The 19,500-nt window shown below is 37.0% G+C and overlaps 3 protein-coding genes across 3 annotated transcripts; all 3 read right to left on the reverse strand.

Moving 5' to 3' along the window:
- Positions 1-7,317: 7,317 nt before the first annotated feature.
- LOC117629741 (inactive TPR repeat-containing thioredoxin TTL3-like) lies at positions 7,318-10,622 on the reverse strand. The gene is made up of 5 exons (XM_034362332.1): positions 9,109-10,622; positions 8,822-9,017; positions 8,384-8,556; positions 7,878-8,211; positions 7,318-7,743 (listed from the first exon to the last, which is right to left on the reverse strand). The coding sequence occupies exons 1-5, from the start codon at positions 10,125-10,127 to the stop codon at positions 7,627-7,629; spliced, it is 1,839 nt and encodes a 612-aa protein (XP_034218223.1). The 5' UTR covers positions 10,128-10,622; the 3' UTR covers positions 7,318-7,626.
- Positions 10,623-11,753: 1,131 nt separating this feature from the next.
- Positions 11,754-15,607, reverse strand: LOC117631682 (protein SCO1 homolog 2, mitochondrial-like). Its single transcript, XM_034364961.1, is given in 8 exon segments — positions 11,754-12,211; positions 12,213-12,291; positions 12,376-12,508; positions 12,629-12,718; positions 12,809-13,009; positions 14,283-14,361; positions 14,522-14,657; positions 15,436-15,607. Coding segments are annotated over 8 exon segments (828 nt in total). The 5' UTR covers positions 15,507-15,607; the 3' UTR covers positions 11,754-12,172.
- A 663-nt stretch (positions 15,608-16,270) lies between these two features.
- Positions 16,271-18,883, reverse strand: LOC117630388 (succinate dehydrogenase [ubiquinone] iron-sulfur subunit 3, mitochondrial-like). Its single transcript, XM_034363121.1, has 4 exons — positions 18,614-18,883; positions 17,913-18,151; positions 17,315-17,524; positions 16,271-17,054 (listed from the first exon to the last, which is right to left on the reverse strand). The coding sequence occupies exons 1-4, from the start codon at positions 18,881-18,883 to the stop codon at positions 16,838-16,840; spliced, it is 936 nt and encodes a 311-aa protein (XP_034219012.1). The 3' UTR covers positions 16,271-16,837.
- Between the last annotated feature and the right edge of the window lie 617 nt (positions 18,884-19,500).

A 19,500-nucleotide genomic window follows, 5' to 3' on the forward strand; every position in this document is an offset into this window, starting at 1 on the left:
GCACACCATTCAATTCTTCACTTAAACAAAACAAAACCCTTACTCTATCTTACCCGATTTTGGTCGCATGCCTCAAACCTTCTTCCCGGGTTCAGATCTGTCCATGAAGTGCGCCGTTTAATCTTCATCCCACAAAAGCAATACCCATTTGATCGAGTTGAATTTGTTGAGCTTTCAGACATCGCTACCTTCATTGAAGAAGAAGCTGAATTCATCGAATGACGCCTCTGTCGCTTCAAGAATTAGCTATTCTGCATAATTTGGACAGTTTTACCCTTAAATTTCACGACAACATTGACGGAACCTAACGGTTGGATCAAATGGGCGATTAACATAGAGTTTATGTACCATTTGGACTAATAATTTAATTTGTGGACCAAAATGTAAATCGCATACAAGTTTGAGGACCATTTTCGCAATTTACCCTTGGTTTTTAAGTGGCAAAAACCGAGAACCAAATTGAATTTTTCGCAATTTACCCTTGGTTTTTTTCTTATTTAATTTTTTAACAAGGTGATAAGAAAGTTGTAAAAAAATTAGCTTGTTATTAAAATAAGTTAAGACATTTAATAAGGGTAAATTTGGAAAACAAAAATTAGTTTATGTGATGCATTAATGACATTATTTTAAGTGTAAGGAAAGTGACACTTGTCATGAGAAGAAGAGAGAAGGTTAGAATGAAGGTTGCTAGCACTCCCCTTCTCCCAAATTGGTTCAGTTTGGTTCACCGATTTAAGAGTTCAAATGCCCACCAATATCAATTACATTAGGTGGACAGCTGAGAATTCTATGGTTAGAAGATGTCAATACTTACTGCGAAAGTAGTTTGGTATATTATTGCTCAGACATACTATGATGGATCTGGTATGTCTCATATCTATGAACTTCACTAAACAATGAAGGATTGAATAATTGTGAATGATTTTATATTTCTCCAAGATGAGGATATATATATATATATATATATATATATATATATATATATACAAGTACAAGTTGACTTTTCCTACAAGGAAAAGTAATTAGCTAATTATAAGAAATCCTAACTAGGTAACTATTCTAATTAGGTAACATGAATTACACTAGGAAATCAGGGATCACGGGATCCTTGAATTATGGCTCACGCCAACACTCCTCCTCAAGTTGGTGTGTCGATATCTCCTATGCCTAACTTGTCAAGTGAGTCATGAAAAACCTTTGCTGATATTGCATGCCTCAAGACATCTACCAGCTGTTCTTCTGACTTTACAAATGGTATATTGATTAGCTTATCTACCAGCTTCTCCTTGATATAATGCATATCCAGTTCAACATGCTTAGTTATGTCATGTTGAACTGGATTATTTGCTATCTCTCTTGCAGCTTGGTTGTCATAGTAAAGCTCCATAACTTTCTTTGGTGGAAAACCAATTTCAGATAAGAGTATCCTTAGCCAAAGAAGCTCACAAACTCTATGTGTTATGCCCCTATATTCTGCCTCGGCTGAAGATTGAGCCACTATATTTTGCTTCTTACTTCGCCATGTAACTAAATTACCCCCAATGAAAGTGAAGTAACCTGATGTAGAACGTATATCTGTTATATTGTCTGCCCAATCTGCATCTATATAACAATTGACATCCAAATGTCCCAGTTTTCTGAATATCAAGCCTCGGCCTAAAGCTTTCTTCAAATAACTCAAAATCCTCATAACTGTCGCTAAGTGTTCCTTACTAAGAGAATGCATGAATTGACTAACAACACTAACTGTATATGCGATATCTGGTCTAGTGTGCAAAAGATAAATTAGTCTTCCCAATAACCAACGATATCTCTCCTTGTTGGTTGATACTGGATCAGGATAGATTGCTAGGTGATGATTCTACACAACAGAGGTTTCGGCTAGTGCACACCCTAACATACCAATGTCTGTCAACAGGTCTAGAACATACTTCCTTTGAAAGAGACAAGTACTAGTAGCAGAGTAAGTTACTTCGATTCCCAAAAAATACTTCAAATCTCCCAAGTCCTTCATCTCAAACTCTGAGGCTAAGTACTTCTGTAATTTGCCCATTTCAACAACATCATCACTAGTAACTACCATATCATCGACATAGATTATCAACAAAGTAATCTTACCATCAATATGTTTGATAAATAGGGTATGATCTGAGTTACCTTGATGATATCCATACTTCTTCATTGCTTCAGTGAACCGCCCTAACCAAGCTCGTGGAGACTGCTTCAATCCATACAGGGCTTTTCGAAGCCTACACACCTTCCTACTGTTATTAGACAACCCATAACCAGGTGGCATGTCTATGTACACTTCTTCTTCTAGATCTCCATCCATAAAGGCATTCTTCACATCGAATTTCTTGAGAGACCAATCTAAATTAGCTATTAAGGACAATAGAACTCGCACTGTATTCATTTTTGTCACCGGTGTAAACGTATCTTGATAATCAACTCTATACGTTTGTGTATACCTTTTGGCCACAAGTCTTGCTTTTTATCTATCTATTGTGCCATCAGCTTTGTGATTAACTGTGTACACCCATCGGCATCCAACAAGTTGCTTTCCCATGTTCCATTCTTCTGTAAGGCCTTCATCTCCATATTCATTGCTTCCACCTATTTTGGGTCTTGAAAAGCTTCTTCCAATCTATTAGGAATTTTAATTTCTTCCATCTGACTCAAAAATGCTTTAGCTTGAGGAGACAATATGTGTGTGGAGACATAATCAGCAATGACATATTTCACCTTGCCTTTTGGTTAGAATATGTATGATGGTATTCCTCTGTTTGCTGGTGTGTGTAATTTTTTTTTTCACAATTTCAACAATATTTTAAGAAACACTGGGATCTAAATGACTTACCTTAGGGATGTTCAGTGGAGCATCAACAAGTATGTTTGAGAGAAGGGGCTGTTCGGCTTGGCTTGACTCGGTTGAGTTGAGCGGTTCAGGTTCGAGACCACTATTTTGTGCTTCTTTTCCCTGTATTTCTATCTCAAACCAATTATGTAATTCCTTTATTGTATTCTCCCACTGAAAGACATGATTGGGTATGTCTTACAGAAAAAACATCTCGTTCTCCACAAACGTAACATCCATGGTAACATAAAAGTGGCGACTGGAGGGATGGTAACCTTGGTAACCCTTTTGTTGAGATGCAAAACCACAAAGACACAGCGGAGGACAACGGATCCAACTTGGTCCGATGAGATTTATTGAGATGGACATAAGCCACACAACTAAAAAGGGGCAGAGTGAGATTAAGATAGGAACATGAGCAGTCACTGTTTGGAGTAGTGTTTTAAAACCCAAAACATGTGAAGACATACGATTAAGAAGGTAGATAGCATAATGAATAGTTACAGTCCAAAGGGTTTGGGGAACACGCCCTCCTCCACCCCAATAAGGAGAGCTGGGGCAATCTCAAGAATATGACAATTTTTGCATTCAACCACACCATTCTGTTCAGGAGTCCGGGGACAAATAGATTCATGGAGAATGTCTTTTCAGTGAGAAGTCTGCGAGTGTATGGTTAACAAATTCCTCTCCATTATCTGAATGAACAACTTTAATCAAACAAGAATGTTGAGTTTGAATCCTTTGGTAAATTTTTTTGAATAAAGAACCAACTTCACTTGTAGGCTTCATAACATAAAGGCAAGTTAACCGAGTACAATTATGAATGAAGATCACAAACTACCGAATACCAAGAAGAGTAGTAATCGAAGATGGACCCCAAACATCTGAATGGATTAAATCAAAAGGACATGTGTTTTTATTCAAACTAGGTGGATAAAAAGTCTAGTGACTTTTTGCAAGAATACAAGTCTCACACTGAAAATCAGAAATTTTTACTCCACTAAACAGAGATGGAAAGACTGCAAATAACCAAAGGAAACATGACCCAACCGCTGATGCCATAACCAAACCTTCTTATGCTTCTCCCTGACAAAGCCCCGAACCTGATGAACACGACCCAGTGCAATGTCATCCATATAGTAAAGCCCTCTTTTCTTAGTACCACACCCAATGATCCCTATGGCTGAACATCTTGAAGCAAACAAAAAGAAGAGAACATAAGCACGCAACAATCTAATTGCTCGGTAACTTGCCCAATAGATAATAAATTATGGGACAAAGCTGGAACAAGCAAAGTTTTATGTAAATAGAGGGTAGAAGTAAGAGTGATGGAACCAACCCCAGTGACTAAGTTAGATTGTCCGTTGGCAGTAACCACACTTGTTTTGGTAGGAGCAGTCATATAATGAAAAAATGACTTGTCATAGATCATATGATTAGTAGCACCCAAATCTATAATCCAACATGTATCTCGTTGGTCGAAAAGCAATAAAGTTTTTCCCTAGTTACCTTAGCAGTCAACAGGCTCTGGAATGGATAACTGAGAAGAACAGTAAGAGAATCATCAACTGAAGAAGCTGTCGTGGGCAAGGTTGAAACACCCGGGGTAGCGCTAGTGACCAGGCAGACGAAAGACTGGCCGACGGCGACGACAACAGCTACACCGCTCCCACCATTCTTTTTCTTCTCATGTGCCACCTTGCATTGCTTCTGGCGTTCAAGGAACCACTCCGAAAACCCATTCTTGTTAAAACACCTGGCCTTTGTTTGACGGTTCTCATTATAGTAAATGTAATGCATGTTTTTTTCTTCCTCAGGGGTTGGACGGGGAAAAGAAAAACTAGCATTAGGGGCTTTGGAAACCATTATAGCAGAGGATTCAGTCTTTCCATCATTCTTGAGCATCGTTTCTCGGTATTGGACCACTTTTCGAACCAAAGCAAACAACTCCTCCAATATTGGCAGTGGACTCAACCTCAACAAATCTCCTCTAATTTTATCAAAGTAAATTTAGGTTTTAGCAACAAAAAAAAACTTTCACTTTTGGAAAAAGCCAAAACTTTTTCAAAAAAAGACAGAAAAACCTCTCAACTTTCAAACAAAAGACATGCAAATGTAAAGGATTCCTTAGGAAATCCAAAAATAAATAAGGGCAATTTTGTTTATTTTGGCTTCTTTTAAAAAATTTTTCTCTCCTTTGGCCATTTCCAAAGTCTTCCTTTTATCAAACTCATCATCTAGACCTGCAAGAAAACTATAAATACGGTATTTATGTATCTCAGCCTGTCGAATCTCATATCATCAGGGCACTTGGTGTTGTTTGGACGATGTCGGTCTAGTTCCAACCAAACGGTCTTGAGCTCAACAAAGTAGGATGTAATATCGCGACCTCCTTGAGTATTACGAGTTGTTTTACACAGTAATTCATAAATCTACGATCATTAGACGTATCATAATACATCTAGGTTGCACTTTCCCAAACATCTTTAGCTGTTGGTATATCTAAGAACAATTCTAACAAATCAGGTTCCATGGTTTTTATCAACCATCCTTTAACAATGGAGTCCTCAATACACCACAAATCTAATCTTAGAGCGTCTTCCTCTACTTGAGCCACATTCCCTATCAAATAACCTCTTTTTCCTTGGCCTAACACATGAAGCAACATCATCTTCGACTAAGTGCTGTAATTATGTCCATTCAACTGTATGGGGAATGGGGCAGCGGAAGTATCATTGCAAACTGTAACAATTGGTTGTGCCATGTGAAGAGTTTTGCGGGTTTCTGAAGCACTAGATTTTGAGGCTACGGTGGGGGTGTCTAGGGTATCTTCGAAAACCATGGAGAGAGAACAAGTTTGGAGGGTAGGTTGCACCGGCTAGGATCGGCGAGTTTGTGTTTTTAGGGTCTTTTGTTGCACTTGGTTTGTGACGACAAGGATGTTATCGTTGTTTTGTGGATGTGTTTTTATTATTTATTTTTGTGTGTTTGGTTGCTGTCGGTGGTAGAGGGTGCCAATGGCTAGGGTTTTTGTATTTTTGTTTGAGAGATCGGAGTTAGCCAGCTTTGATACCAACTAAACACAGAAGGATTGAATAATTGTGAATGATTTATGACCCCAATTTTTGGCTTTCCACCTCGAGCTCCACAGTCCTATAAATCATGTTCTATAGTTTCTGAAACAGTTGTCTTTGTGCGAGACAAAATAAAATTTATAGGCCGGGTTTGGGGTTTGTGCGAGACAAAAAAAAATTATAGGCCGGGCTTGGGATTTGTGCGAGACAAAAAAAAAATCATAAGTAGTGTAGGTAATTTTTTTTAACAACAAGAGAGAGAAGGAAAAAGAAATTTTTTTTTAAAAAAAAAAAAGAGAAAGAGGAAAGAAGATAGAAGAAAAAGAACGGTAAAAAAAAAAGAAAAAAAAAGAGAAGAGATGAGAGAAGGAAAAGAAAAAAATGGAGAGAAGAGAGAAGGAAAAGAATGAAAAAAAAAAAAAAGAGTGGAGAGAAGAAAAAGAAAGAAAGAAATGTTATAGAACTAGAATAATCAGAGTATGAGAAGTACCACTGTAATATTGGGAGTGGAATTATATTTCTCTTTGTGGTGTTTACACTGACGGAATTTCTCCTCAGATAAACTTCACTCTTTCTCTTCTCTCTGACTCTCACTCTATTCTCTTCTTTGATTCGTGTGTGTTTACAAGCAAATATAATGCCTATTTATAGGCAAAGCAAATGGCTTTTAAGGGAGACATAATGATTTCTCCCCAACATCATAATTCCATCTTTTGACTAATACCCTCTAGCTTTATCTATGTGGGCTTCACTTCTTTATAACAAGAAAAAGTTTAATTTAAGTGGGCTGGACATATGTAGTGTAGGTAATATTTTTTAGCAAAAATTTACGGCAGAGTGATCATGAACAAAAGTTTTATTTTCTCTTTTTCTGTGTCTATTCTTGAGAGTGTGAGCTTCAGTGTCAGTGTATTTGGTGTTTTGAAATTTTGAGTGATTAACCATACTTAGTCATTTCTAAGTTGGATGTAAAGCCGAACAAGTATAAATCTATGTATTCTTGTTGGTCTTACTTGTCTTTGTTTGTTTCCATTCACGCTTGCACATTTGGTTGAGCTTTAGCACAAGAAATAAGAACAGAAAAGTGTTAACATTGGACCCCATAAGCATAAAGCTTTCCGTTCTTCCCAAGCCCTCATAATCATCAATTAATTGGGTTTAAAAGGTTACATCGCAGGTGATGTGTACATGTATGCCACCAGATGTGGCATTTGAAATTGCCCAAAGTTCATTCAGACTCAACGTTTCGGAGATGGAAAATTATAGGATTTATAGCTCCGATGAACAACCATTGCATGACAGGGAAGCACTTAAATCTCTAAATCTAGCACACGGTCGAAAAACATGTACGGCTTGCAGAAACAAAGAATTCAATATTTGTTCCAAATATATTTTCACATTTTTTTATAAGCAGTATCAAATACATTTCCCAGAAAGAATTGCAGAAATACAACTACACATAAAAAGAAAAATTGGGTCATGTATTTGTGTTACGTTATATCAGTTGCCACCTTCAATCCCCTCTTTGAAAATTCATCTACTTTTGCCTCTCCAACTTGAACTTTTGTGTTTCTGCTCTGGAGCTCCAAGAGCCATACAACTGCGGAAGGGCAGCTTCTTTCCTAACAGCCTCCTAATTATACTGCATTGGCTTGTTTCCAGTCTCCATCTCTAAGGTCTCTCTGGCTATGCCTCACCTCACAGTTTCCTGAGCTGTTGCCGGGCCTCAGACAAAGCGCGGCTTACCTCCTCGTCCCCGGGTGTTTCCATAAGCAAAATCTGGTAGTCTTGTATTGAAGCTTCCCATTTTTCCAACTGCATGATACATCATCATTGAAACATACCAATTATCACAAATAACATAATCAAAGAGAAACCAAAAGCAACTTGAATTTTTCTTTTTTTGTTGTTTGAAAGATATGTATTAATGAGCGAGCACATATGGTCACCTTGGCATTGCAATCTGCTCTTCGTAATCTAGCCTTACTGTAAGATGGGCGCACATTAAGGGCAGCTGTACAGTCCTCAATTGCTTTATCTAATTGACCAAGTTTTGACCGACAAGCACCACGGTTGCATAACAACACCGAATTGTAAGGGTCGTGCTCAAGTCCCTCCCCATAGGCAACGCATGCCTCTGAGAATCTTGCTGTCTTGAAAAGCTCATTGCCTTTTGATCGAGATACCGTAACAGCTCGAGCCTTCCTCGCCACCATGTTTGCTTCCCTGTTGTTTGAGTCAAGACGGGATGCTCGTTGAGCTGCCTCCAATGCATCATCCAATCTGTCAAGCCATTGGAAACCAATAAACCAACTATTTGAACAATATTCTTCCTTTTGAGTAGTGCATAAGCATTTGCATAATTCTGCTCGTGCTTTCTGAATCACATAACTTTATTGTGTGACACTATGCACAATGATAAATATAGGTACTTTTAGAGTATAAAACACAGTACCTGCCAGCAACCATATCCACCTGAGCCCGTGTTGCTAACAAGTTCGCATTACCAATAGGACCGAAAAATTTAGAGCAGGCATCTACTTCAAAATTTGGACCCCTGGATAGTGCTTCATCCGCTTCTTGGTGCCTATTGAGCTTCAGTAAGGCCTCAGCTTGCAAAGCATATATCTTTGTAGAGTAACAAACAACATATGGACTCATATTAGTATACATAAGTGAGCTTATCTACATATATTTATGTATATATATATACTTTCATTGTCAAATACAGAAATGCTTCTCAACTGTTAAATTCGATATGGACTCTTGAGGTGCATCTCATCTCCTCATAACGTTGAGAAACAAATTCGTATCCAGAGGATGTTTAATGGAGAATAAGAGAAAGGGAAATCTAATAAAGATGGGATTGGAATTTGACAATTCTATGGCTAACCTGTGGTGCTGAATCTGCACCAGCTAATATAACGCTTTCAGATGCCTTTATGAGGGTGTTCCAATCTCTTAACCTACGAGCCTCGGTGCACTTGTTCAGAAGGGCCTGAAGAGATTTTACTTTAGCAAGGTCCTCTTGATCAGCCTCTGGCCCAGAATGTTTGTAGTGATACAAAGCTTTATCTGCTTCCCCTAACCTACAAGCACACAACAAATTAACTTTAACAAAAAAGATTGCAACTCCCAAATAACATTAACATGTTGAACGTTATGCAGTTTAAGTTGTACCTAAAATATAATGTTGCCAGACGATGATGAGCCCTGTGATACTGGGGCTCAATCCGAATGGCTTCCCTGCACTCGAAAACTGCCTCGAGAAGTTGACCTAGAGCGGTTAATGCAGCACTCTTGTTGCTCCTATAAGAAGCCTTATTGGGGTCAATAGAAATTGCAGCATCATATAAAGCCAAAGCCTCTGCAAACCTCCCATTCTTGTAATCTTCATTGCCCATGATCTTCAAAGTTTCGGGGTCCATTCTAGTCGACAATGCCCGGCATAAGGAAGCAGGCGGTTCTGTGACACTCTGTCTCTTCTCTTCTTTAGCAGCACTCATCTTTCCCACATTTACATTATTCGTCATTGGGATTTCTTCTCTTGCTGTCTTTGGAAGATAATCAAGAACATTATTTGAGTTTGCATTTCCACCACCTCCACCTCCACCTCCACCAGGTTGTCTCAAATTACCCAAATTGCCAAAAAGCATGACATTGCTGGAGGAAGCCCTTACAAGTGTATTGCTCCCTTTTGATTTTTGATGATCAGCAATCATGCTATCAAGCTCACCAGATATACCAACTGCCTCCTTTGGCACCCTTTTGCCTTGGTTCACATAACCTTGGCTTGGGGCCATTTTGCTTGGGGCTGATGAGGAAACCATTGGACCTGCTTGTGCTGCAGCTTCTTGAGGTGGCCTACCATTTCTACCATGAATATTTTGCTGCATCTGTTGCTGTTGCTGTTGTTGTATAGGAGGTGCCCTGTTACTATATTGGGAAGGCTTTGTGATAGGTTTTGATGGAGGAGCATCTGATGGATTGGTTGATGAATCAAGGAAGGAAGCCTCATCAGAGCCACCACGCCGCCGTTTCGAACTTGGAGTGCTCGGTGTTTTGACAAATGTGGCATTGTTATTATTGGCCACAGGAAGAGAACCTGTAGAAGTTGTTCTTCTTGGCCAAAAACTATTTCTCCCAAAAACAGCACTCAATATGCCACAGCCTGATTTCTTCTCCGGCGACTCTCCCATTTTTTTTCTTTTATTGTTTATGTCCCTTTCAAGTCCCTGATCAAATTCTGTGCATGGTGTGATGATGTTACAGCAATTGGGATTTTCCGTGTACCATTAAGAAAACCAAGGGAAGAGCATGAGGTGCATGAAATGAAAAAGATGTATGAGAATTGTTAGAGTTCAAGAGAGAAAACCAAGTTGAACCCAAGATCACATTTTGGAGAAGAATTTAAAAAAAAACACATGAAAAGAAATCAAGAATTAATGAAAAAATGAGAGAGGACCCAGGAGATTATTTGCATGGCCTCCTCCTCCTGGAGTTATTATTATTAATTAGAGACAATGCCTCCTGGATTTCTCTCTGCTCTGTGCAAGAGAGATGAAATTGGATTGCATGATTAAAACTAGGGGCAGGGAAAGAAATGGGAATAAATGGCAGGAAAAGAAAATAATAGATTACGGGTTTATTGTTTTATAAAAAACTGTAATAGCTGGTGCTGAATCTTTTTCTCAATTTTCATATCTGGTTTCCGTTTCTGGTTCTGTTTTTTTTTTTTCTTTTTTCTTTTTTTGTTTTCTTTTTTGTTTTCTTTTTTCTTTTTTCTCTCGTTGTCTTTGCTTTGGGTTTCTTGTGTGGAAGCAGAAGACCCGGTCTTGCGTTAAATGATGATCTCTAGAATTTTAGACTCTCACCCCAGCCTTGTCAATCTGTCATGGCCCTTGTTTTCTTTGAGGAGGGCACGTCTTTGTTGGTTTTCAACATCCCACGTATGAAGCCAGTTGTGTTTAATAACAGTCGTATATAAATACATTTTTATTTAAAATACCCACACAAAAAAAACAAGAAATGGAAATTGCAGAACATCTCACATTTGAACTGGGAATATACCATATTTATAAATAAATAAAACTGAGACCTAATTGAATTATTGACCCAATCACCAACTGCTTCTTGAATTGATTGAGAAGTGGTTGAGTTTTGGTAGAATGTTTATGGCTTTTCTATGTTAAATCTGCAAATTTAAAAGAAGCCGGGTCAAAACAAGGTGTTGAAGAAAAAGGGAAATTCCAGGGTAGGTACTTTTGATGGTGTTCTATAATCATAAATAAGAATATTAATAATGGAGGTTTGTAACTCAAGTCGTTAAAAGTATTTTTTTTGAATCCTTTTAATTGACAGTATGAGAATGCATAAAGGGCTAAAATTGCCGCTATTAAGAAGATGAAGATAAGGATTCAGGAAGAAAATGCTGCTCAATTTTGCGTTGAAATAAGAGAATACTGTCTTGTGATTGAAGAATTATTCTTCAAGTATGAAGCCTTTTGGTGTTCTGGGCTCTGAGACCATCAACATTTAGAGCATGCATTGTATAGCAGAAATGAAAGAACGAGCTAAAAATTTCATTTGCAGCAATATACATGTTCTTTCGTAAAATCTTTATTTATATATAAAGAGACTGTATCGTTAGAGGAGGATAAGAGTAATATTTAGTTAAGATAGTTTTGAGTAAAGCTGGAAAACGTTGACCACAAAAATAACAATTTTAAAAATAAAAAAATAAAAAACTGGGGAACCAATTTCTTGAAGCCTCTGCTGCTCATCCTGCAATGAACTGTAGATGCATAGCACACTGCTGCAATGACTTAGGTCTAGGACTGATTTCATTTTTTTCAGGAAAAACAAAAAAAGTCGCTATCCAGTTGTAACCCATTGCTTCTCATTGCAATGGATTCACAAATTAGGTCTTGATATCCTAACAATTTGAAAAGCAATACATGTTCTTGTCTATAACCAATGAAGTTAAGCTGAATTGAATTTGGGGTAGCCTTTAAAACAAATATGACATTGCTACTCAACTTTTCTATATTCTTGTCTGATGACTATTCCGAATCAAGAAACTTAACACATTCTACAAAAGTTCTAAACTACTGCTTAATCAAGAGCGACATTCGAATTCTGTCGTATGTATGCCTGAGAGAGAGAGAGAGAGAGAGAGAGAGAGAGAGAGAGATGGGGGGAAGTGGAATGGAAAAATCTCCATTACGACGCTTCACAAAACTTTCTAGCTCTTGTCAGTTGAGGTTCTTTTCACTTCCTTTACAAATTGCTTCTGACAGTTCATCTGTATTGTACTCTACACCAATGCATCTCACAACTTCCATGTTTGGGTTCATCAAATACCTGGTTGTTTCAATGCACATTAAAGCCACTTTGAGCTCATATACCAGAAAACTGAAAAGGGAAAGATTTTAGCTAGTGGCTCACATGTTATGGGAACACTCAACAAGATAGTCATCGCCCTCTTCTTCAACCTTCCTAAAATAAGCACGGTATTCCTGAGCCATCTGCCTTATAGCTGATACAGGTCCTGTTAACCCTACAATCCTTGATTCAAACTCTGTCCACGAAAATGTTGGGTGAGGTGANNNTAGGGGAAGCCAAAATGAGATATTAGCGAAACCATATTTAAATAATTAGAATAAAAAGTACAAACATTCCACTGTAGAAGAATTCGGACCTTTAAGGTAGGCACGGAGATGAGAAGGGGTATCACGTTGTGGATCAAGTGTAACAAATACTGGTAGAATCTTAAAGTTATGTCTCGATTCTTGTACCGGAGAAAAAAAAAAAATGGTGGCACGTCAGTGGTCCAACAACAAAATAGTATTCAAATATAAAATGTTAATAAAGTACCAACCTAATATGTTTATGGCCTTGGCCATCAACTGGAGTTGTTCCGGTCCAACATCAGGAGAAGAAGTATATCCAAAATAGAGAAGAACCCAATTTCCTAAAAGATTTCGTTCAGTGACAGTGTGGTTCTCCATGTCCACTAAAGTGAAGGGACCACCGATTATAGGGCCCCTGAGATTGTTTACGCATGGGCAGTTACCCTGACCTGCTAAGATGGAGAAAAAGTAAGAGAAGGATGTTGCTTGGTCTTAGAAAACAAAGTCATTTCTCCATCATTCAATCAGGAACCGTACTTGCAGATTCGTAGTACATTCTAAATAGCTAAGTTAGTAGTTCAATTAATATGGGAGAACAGAGTTTCGATGGAAAACTAAGCTCGTTATGAATTTCCCTGCAGATTTTAGGCAAAAATTGAAGTTTAAACCAATGGGTATATATTGAACAGCTAGCATGCACATTGTCCTACGATGAAAAGATATTATAATTGTCTCCGTTCCAACTGACTATAGCCCAAGCACAACAATAAGTTCATCATTCTAATTGATTATGCTGCTCAATTCATCACACAAAAGCTAGAAAAAGGAACAAAAGATGCAGTCCTGCATTAAGAACAATTTGACTCCACAAAGTAAATCCAAATTGAGGTGAACATAGCATTTCTGCCAGCAATATTTTTTTTACATTATAAAGCTAAAAATCATATTAAACATTTTCACTATTCTACAAACTAACATTAATGAAGTACCTCAATAAGAAAATGGAATGAAGACTAACCCAGTAACACTTCGCATAAATAGTCCAATTGCATCCTTTTAAACAAATAATTGGACAGCCAATATCCTAGAGGTTTCAGACTGGAGCCACTAAACTCATCATAAGACCTCTTGTCTCCACGTAAGGCCAACATCAAATGAATCTCTTAACAATTCTAATGTTTTTTACAGTCAGAAGCAAAGATTCTTAAATCACTAAAATGCACTATCTTTGATAGCTAAAATTAGCTATTTAGTATGAATGTTGTGTTATCCAAACAAAAAAAAAATGAAATCCACTGAATGCAAAAAAAATATGAAGGAAGAACAAGAAGACCAAATTAATATGAAAAAGGCCACATAAATTAGTGAAAGTATCCACAACCATTATATCCTAGAGGTTTCAGACTCGAGCCACTTAATTCATCATTAGACCTCTTGCCTTTTCACACATCAAGCCTAACATCAAATGAATTTATTAACAACTCTAAATGTTTCTTTACAGTCAGAAGTAAATATTCTAAAGTCGCTGAAATGAGCAATCTTTTTTATATTAAATTAGCAATTTAGTTTGAATGCTAACAAAATACAGAGGAAGAACAAGAAGACCAAACTAATATGAGAAAGGCCACATAAATGGGTCAAAGTATCCACAAGCATCATTTTCCAGATACCAACTTCAAATCAAAACCAGTTCCCTAGCAGTACTAAAGGTTGAAATAGTACCTTTTAAAGTTACTCTCCTCTCATCATTATAATGAATGAAAGTTGCCAACCCAGCAAAGAATAGTACACCAGCAGCTGGCTGCAGAAAAAAGTATTTGATTAACAAATGAAGGGACCTCAATCCAGGAAAGCATGAAACAAATGCTTATTGTTTATCATATCCATAAATGTGCACCTTGAAAGCAAGAAGATGTAGATAATATAACTGATAAGAGAACAAAAGGGGGAAGGCTGCATACAATAACATAGGAAGCCCTAGTGCGAGAAGCCGCTGGTGTTTCTACAGTCATCGGGGGTCTAATATCTGTCTTCCCATTAGCACTTTTCGATGAATTTGCATAACTACGAGAATGAATTCTCTTAGGGAGGCCAGACCTATATCAGGTACAAATGATTCAGTAGAAACTCAGATGCTAAAGGAAACATGAAACAGAACTTTGAGTAGTATCCCCCAATTGGGCTAAGAATGTCTTATGCTTGCAAAAAGGGTGAATGAACATTTAACACCGTTTCACATATAAGCGAGAAAACCCCCATTTAGGATTTTCTTAATCCCTTAAATTCAAACCCCCAAATAAACTTCGAACGAAACAACCCAAAACAGCCACTTCAAATTAATGTTCAGAAATCCTATGCAAACTCCTGCTGGTAAAAATCATGAGTACCATAACACAGCCACATGTCACATAGTTGACATTACCATCTACTACCACAAGATATTTCTTCTTTTTTTTCTTTTCAAAATGAGAAATTTGGATTGTGGTAATCCATCACACTTCCATTGGACACTAACTCAGTGAAAACTGCTCTACCACCAAATATAGAATTTGCCCTTGCAGAATCAACTTGCAAGAAAACGGTGCTAAGAGCACATAAACTATTTCAAAAGATACTTTATCTTTTCAACAAGATACATTTGGGGAATAATAAAGACATTTAACAAATATACAAATATGTATAAAGTATGCACACAAACATCAATATGAACTCAAAGAACACGTAACATAATCTGCACAGCATAAACCCAAAACGTTGAAATGAGTAATTCCAAAATAAAGATTGAATTTCAGCGATCCAGCAGAATTGCACGTCCCCTGAGTTAAAACACTAGAAAAGAATCCAAAATTCTCATAAAGGGCTTCAGAGTGTGTACCTCCGAAGTAGATTGAAAGCCTCTATTGAGCGTTGTTTGGCCGAAAAGAAAAGAAAACGAGAAAAGGGCATGGTTTCTAGGAAAATTTCTTGGGTGAGTTTTCTGTGAATAGCTGTTTTGAGCAAAACCCATTTGGGTTTTGTATGACTAGCTCAAGCTAGCAATGCACGCGCTCGTTTTCCCTCCGTATTCTGTAAACTGCCTTCTATGGAAATATTAATTTTTTCTTTTTTTTAATTTTTCCTTTTTGGGTTAGCAAAAGCTAGGAAAGCCCATAAGCCCATTCCGAAGCGATCCATCCTCAAATTTTGTCTGCTCCGTTGAATCAGTGTGTCTTGCAGTGCACTCCAAGATCGACGACCAACACCACGTTTCTCTTTCAATTCTCAATTGTGGGTGCATTTCAAACTAGTACTCGATTTTATGGGGCCTTATAGAGACCCATACTAAAACTCACGAAAAATCCCATCCGTTACTTAAAGTTTGTTAAAATGCTAACATAGACGAATATGAGTCACATTTATTTTTTTATACACGCAAGTGATTAATAGCATTTATCCACACACATAAGGTCTTAAATTCAATTCCTTCCTTCATTAATATCGCTTGTATAAAAAAATAAAATACAAACTAAACAATACAAAAAAAATTTGTAATCCTTTAAAATATTTTTATAAGAGGCTTGTAGCTTAATTAATTATCGCTTGTATTAAAAAGACAAGATTAGGATGTTGACTAGTTGAAAAATCTGTCCACTATATTGCACATATGTAGTATTCTTGATTCCTAAATATTTGTATTAAAAATTTTCCAGTACCTTTTTTCAAATTAATACTTGTGTGAAGCACTTCCATTTTTTTTATTTATGGTTCTTTGTTGGAAACAAACTACATGGTCCTTTCAGTTATAGAGTTATACATTTACTGGAGGGATTTTGTATAAACATCACCTGAACTTATACATCAGTTTCAATTTGTCACCTTAAAGAAAAATTTAAGCAAAATGCCACCTTAAGTTTTCAAAATCCATGATTTGTCACCTGACTTTAACATCATCCAATTTTTCATCCATTTTGGAAGGTATTTTAGTCTTTCCAATGTCTCAAGTAGTGCTGCAACCTTCCCAAATTTGGAGTTTGGGGATGTTGAAATAGTATGAAAATCCCCTTCAAAATGAAAAGACTAAAATACCCTTCAAAATGGATGGAAAATTAGATTATGTTAAAGTAAGGTGACAAATTGTGAATTTTGAAAACTTAAGGTGACATTTTGCTTAAATTTTTCTTTAATGTGAAAAATTGAAGCCAATGTATAAATTTAGGTGACATTTCTTTATTGGACTTAACTTGCATCTCCATATTCTCCAATGTCTATAAGCCCAGGATACACAAGTTTAAAAGCTCTCAACCAATTGGTTTGCCTGACACAACATATCCTTGGTCCTCAACCCTTTCAATTGGTTGAGACAAGAGGTGCCTGGTCTTCATTTTGTTAATGGCATCCGCAGGATTGAGGCTTTTGGGGCAAGTGGCTGTGCAATTCTTTATAGTCCTGCATCTATATAACCTCGTGTGGTCATCTGTCAATGCCTGCAATCGTGGCTCTGTGAACTCATCCCGACTGCCAAAGCACAACCCAATTGATCACAACACATACATAATCTACGACAATAATACTCGAGCACCAAAATTTCATTCCCAGTTTTTTACATGTTCAAAATAAATTAGATTTATAGTGGGAGTTAGGAATATACAAGTAAAATATTTCCGGCTTTGTTAGGATTCAAAATTTGAAATTTGTTTTGGTGTCTCTAGTATTACTCAAATTTTTGATTGAATCACTCAAAACAAAGTAATTTGATAACTTATTGGTAAGGTTACCTATCCGCAATCCATCGATAAGCATGGAGCAAAGCCGCTGGTCCAAGGAACTCCTCTGGATTCCACCAGTAGGAAGGGCATGAGGTAGTACAACAAGCACAAAGTATACACTCATAAAGCCCATCAAGCTTTTTCCTGTCTGAGGTTGATTGCCTGTACTCTCGGCCATCCTTTGGTGGCTTCGTCGTCTTCAGCCATGGCTCAATCAACCTAGCCAAGGTAAATCAAGAAATTAAACTCTCATGAAGATGCGTTGTTTAGTAAAAAGTGATAAGTTTAACTCTCATTAACTAAATTCTAAAGAAGTAACATTTCTTAATATTTAAGAATCATAAAGTTTATCTTGCGCATTTAAATGGAAGCATAACTTGCCCTAAAACAAATGAAAGCACTTTTTTGTGAATTCAAACTTGAGATTATTCCTAATATTAAGAAGAGAAATACCACTAGATCGACCAAAAAGAGCTAAAAAGATGAAAACAAAATATTTTAGAAAAATATACTGCAAAACATTGGGCTGGAAACTTTAATTTACAACATAACAATACATAAATAATTAGGTTTGACCCCTAAATAGAATTAGAAATGCTCATCTTACTTGTACTGCTGGTAGAAATTGGTGAGGTCAACAACCAGATCTTTGATCACAAACATGTGAGGCAGAGGAGTTATAGTAGTGGGTTTGGAAGTGTCTGCATCTATGGGCCTGAGGCAGGCCACAGTATTTGTCCCATCAATGTTCATGGAGCATGACCCACATATCCCTTCCCTGCAAGACCTCCTATAACTCAAGCTTGAATCATCCTCTGCTTTTATCTTCTGCAATGCATCCAAAACCTAAAATTGCTAGATTTTAGAGTTAGATATTATATGGTTGGTTTGGTTCAACCAAAATTGGCCTAATTGGAAGTTGGACCAGCCTAAATGACCAAATTTTATCAAAAGATTCAACCTAAAATTGAAAATTCAACTCAAGTACTTATAAATGGCTTATTTGGCATTTTCTTTGTACACACAATTTTGCTTTATATAAGCGATATTGAAGAAGAGATAATCAAATTTAGAACCCCAGACGCATAAGTAAATGCTCTTGAGCTACAAGCCCTTTACTACCACTTTCTAAGTTTATGAAACCATTTACGTGCACCAAAAAAGTGAATATAAAAAGACATATCAAACTAAAAATTCTGAGTTCATAGAAGCATGTCCAAGTTGAAGCCCAAAATGTCCCTTAAACATTCTACCAAGGAAAAATCAATAGAAAAATAATAATAATAAAAGTAGAGAAGATAAATTTACCATAGGACCGCAGTTGGAGAGGTCCACAAAGTAAGAGTGAAGGTAGGGCTTGTTGTTGGGATGGTCAGGGCTCCATCTATAGATCTTGAACTCCTTCAGCAATTGTTCTTTCTTTTTTACTGTGTCATGGGTTTCAAGAGCTACTTCTGCATGCTGCTGGGCAACAGGGTGGCCTTCTAACACAGGAAAGTTTTCCTTCTTTGGGTCAGCAGCTCTGCCTACAATTCGAGCTACCCCGTTGAAGCCATGGCGGATCCAGCTCTTTGACATCTTTATCTATTTCTCATATGAAATTGCTGCAGATTTTGCTTGCACATTTGAGGCCTTTGCATATATCACAGGTGTCTGAACATACAATTATCTGTAGCCATGCAAGCGGAACACATGTCCATAAATAAACTTGTCACAAGTTTCAATTGGGCTTGGACTTGGGCTTGAATTGGTCTTGTGCTTAAAGTTTGGACTAAATTATAAAAGTCCATAAACTGAACAAGTGATTTACCAAGTGCTCTCCAATCTTTTTAGAAAAATTCTATAGGTAGTTTAGGGTCCGTTCAGTAACGTTTTAAAGGATTGTTTTCATTTTTAGAGAACAAAAATGAGGCAAAAACACGTGCGGTGACCCAAAAACAGAAAACACTGAGAATGTTTTCATAAAATGAAAACAAGTTCATATGTACTTGTAGAAAAGAGAAAAAAGTTGTTTTCATTCTCATGGGAAACGTTTTCATAAAAATAACTCACATATTATTATTTTAAATTATAGTACCAGACACATTTTCATTGTTTTTGTTTTCTAAAGATGTTTTCTAATTAATCTACCAGATGCATTTTCATTTCCTGAAAATGCAAATTTGTTTTTTTGTTCTCATTCTCTGAAAATATTC

This window comes from Prunus dulcis, chromosome 6 (assembly GCF_902201215.1).
Source record: "Prunus dulcis chromosome 6, ALMONDv2, whole genome shotgun sequence".
Lineage (NCBI taxonomy): Eukaryota > Viridiplantae > Streptophyta > Magnoliopsida > Rosales > Rosaceae > Prunus > Prunus dulcis.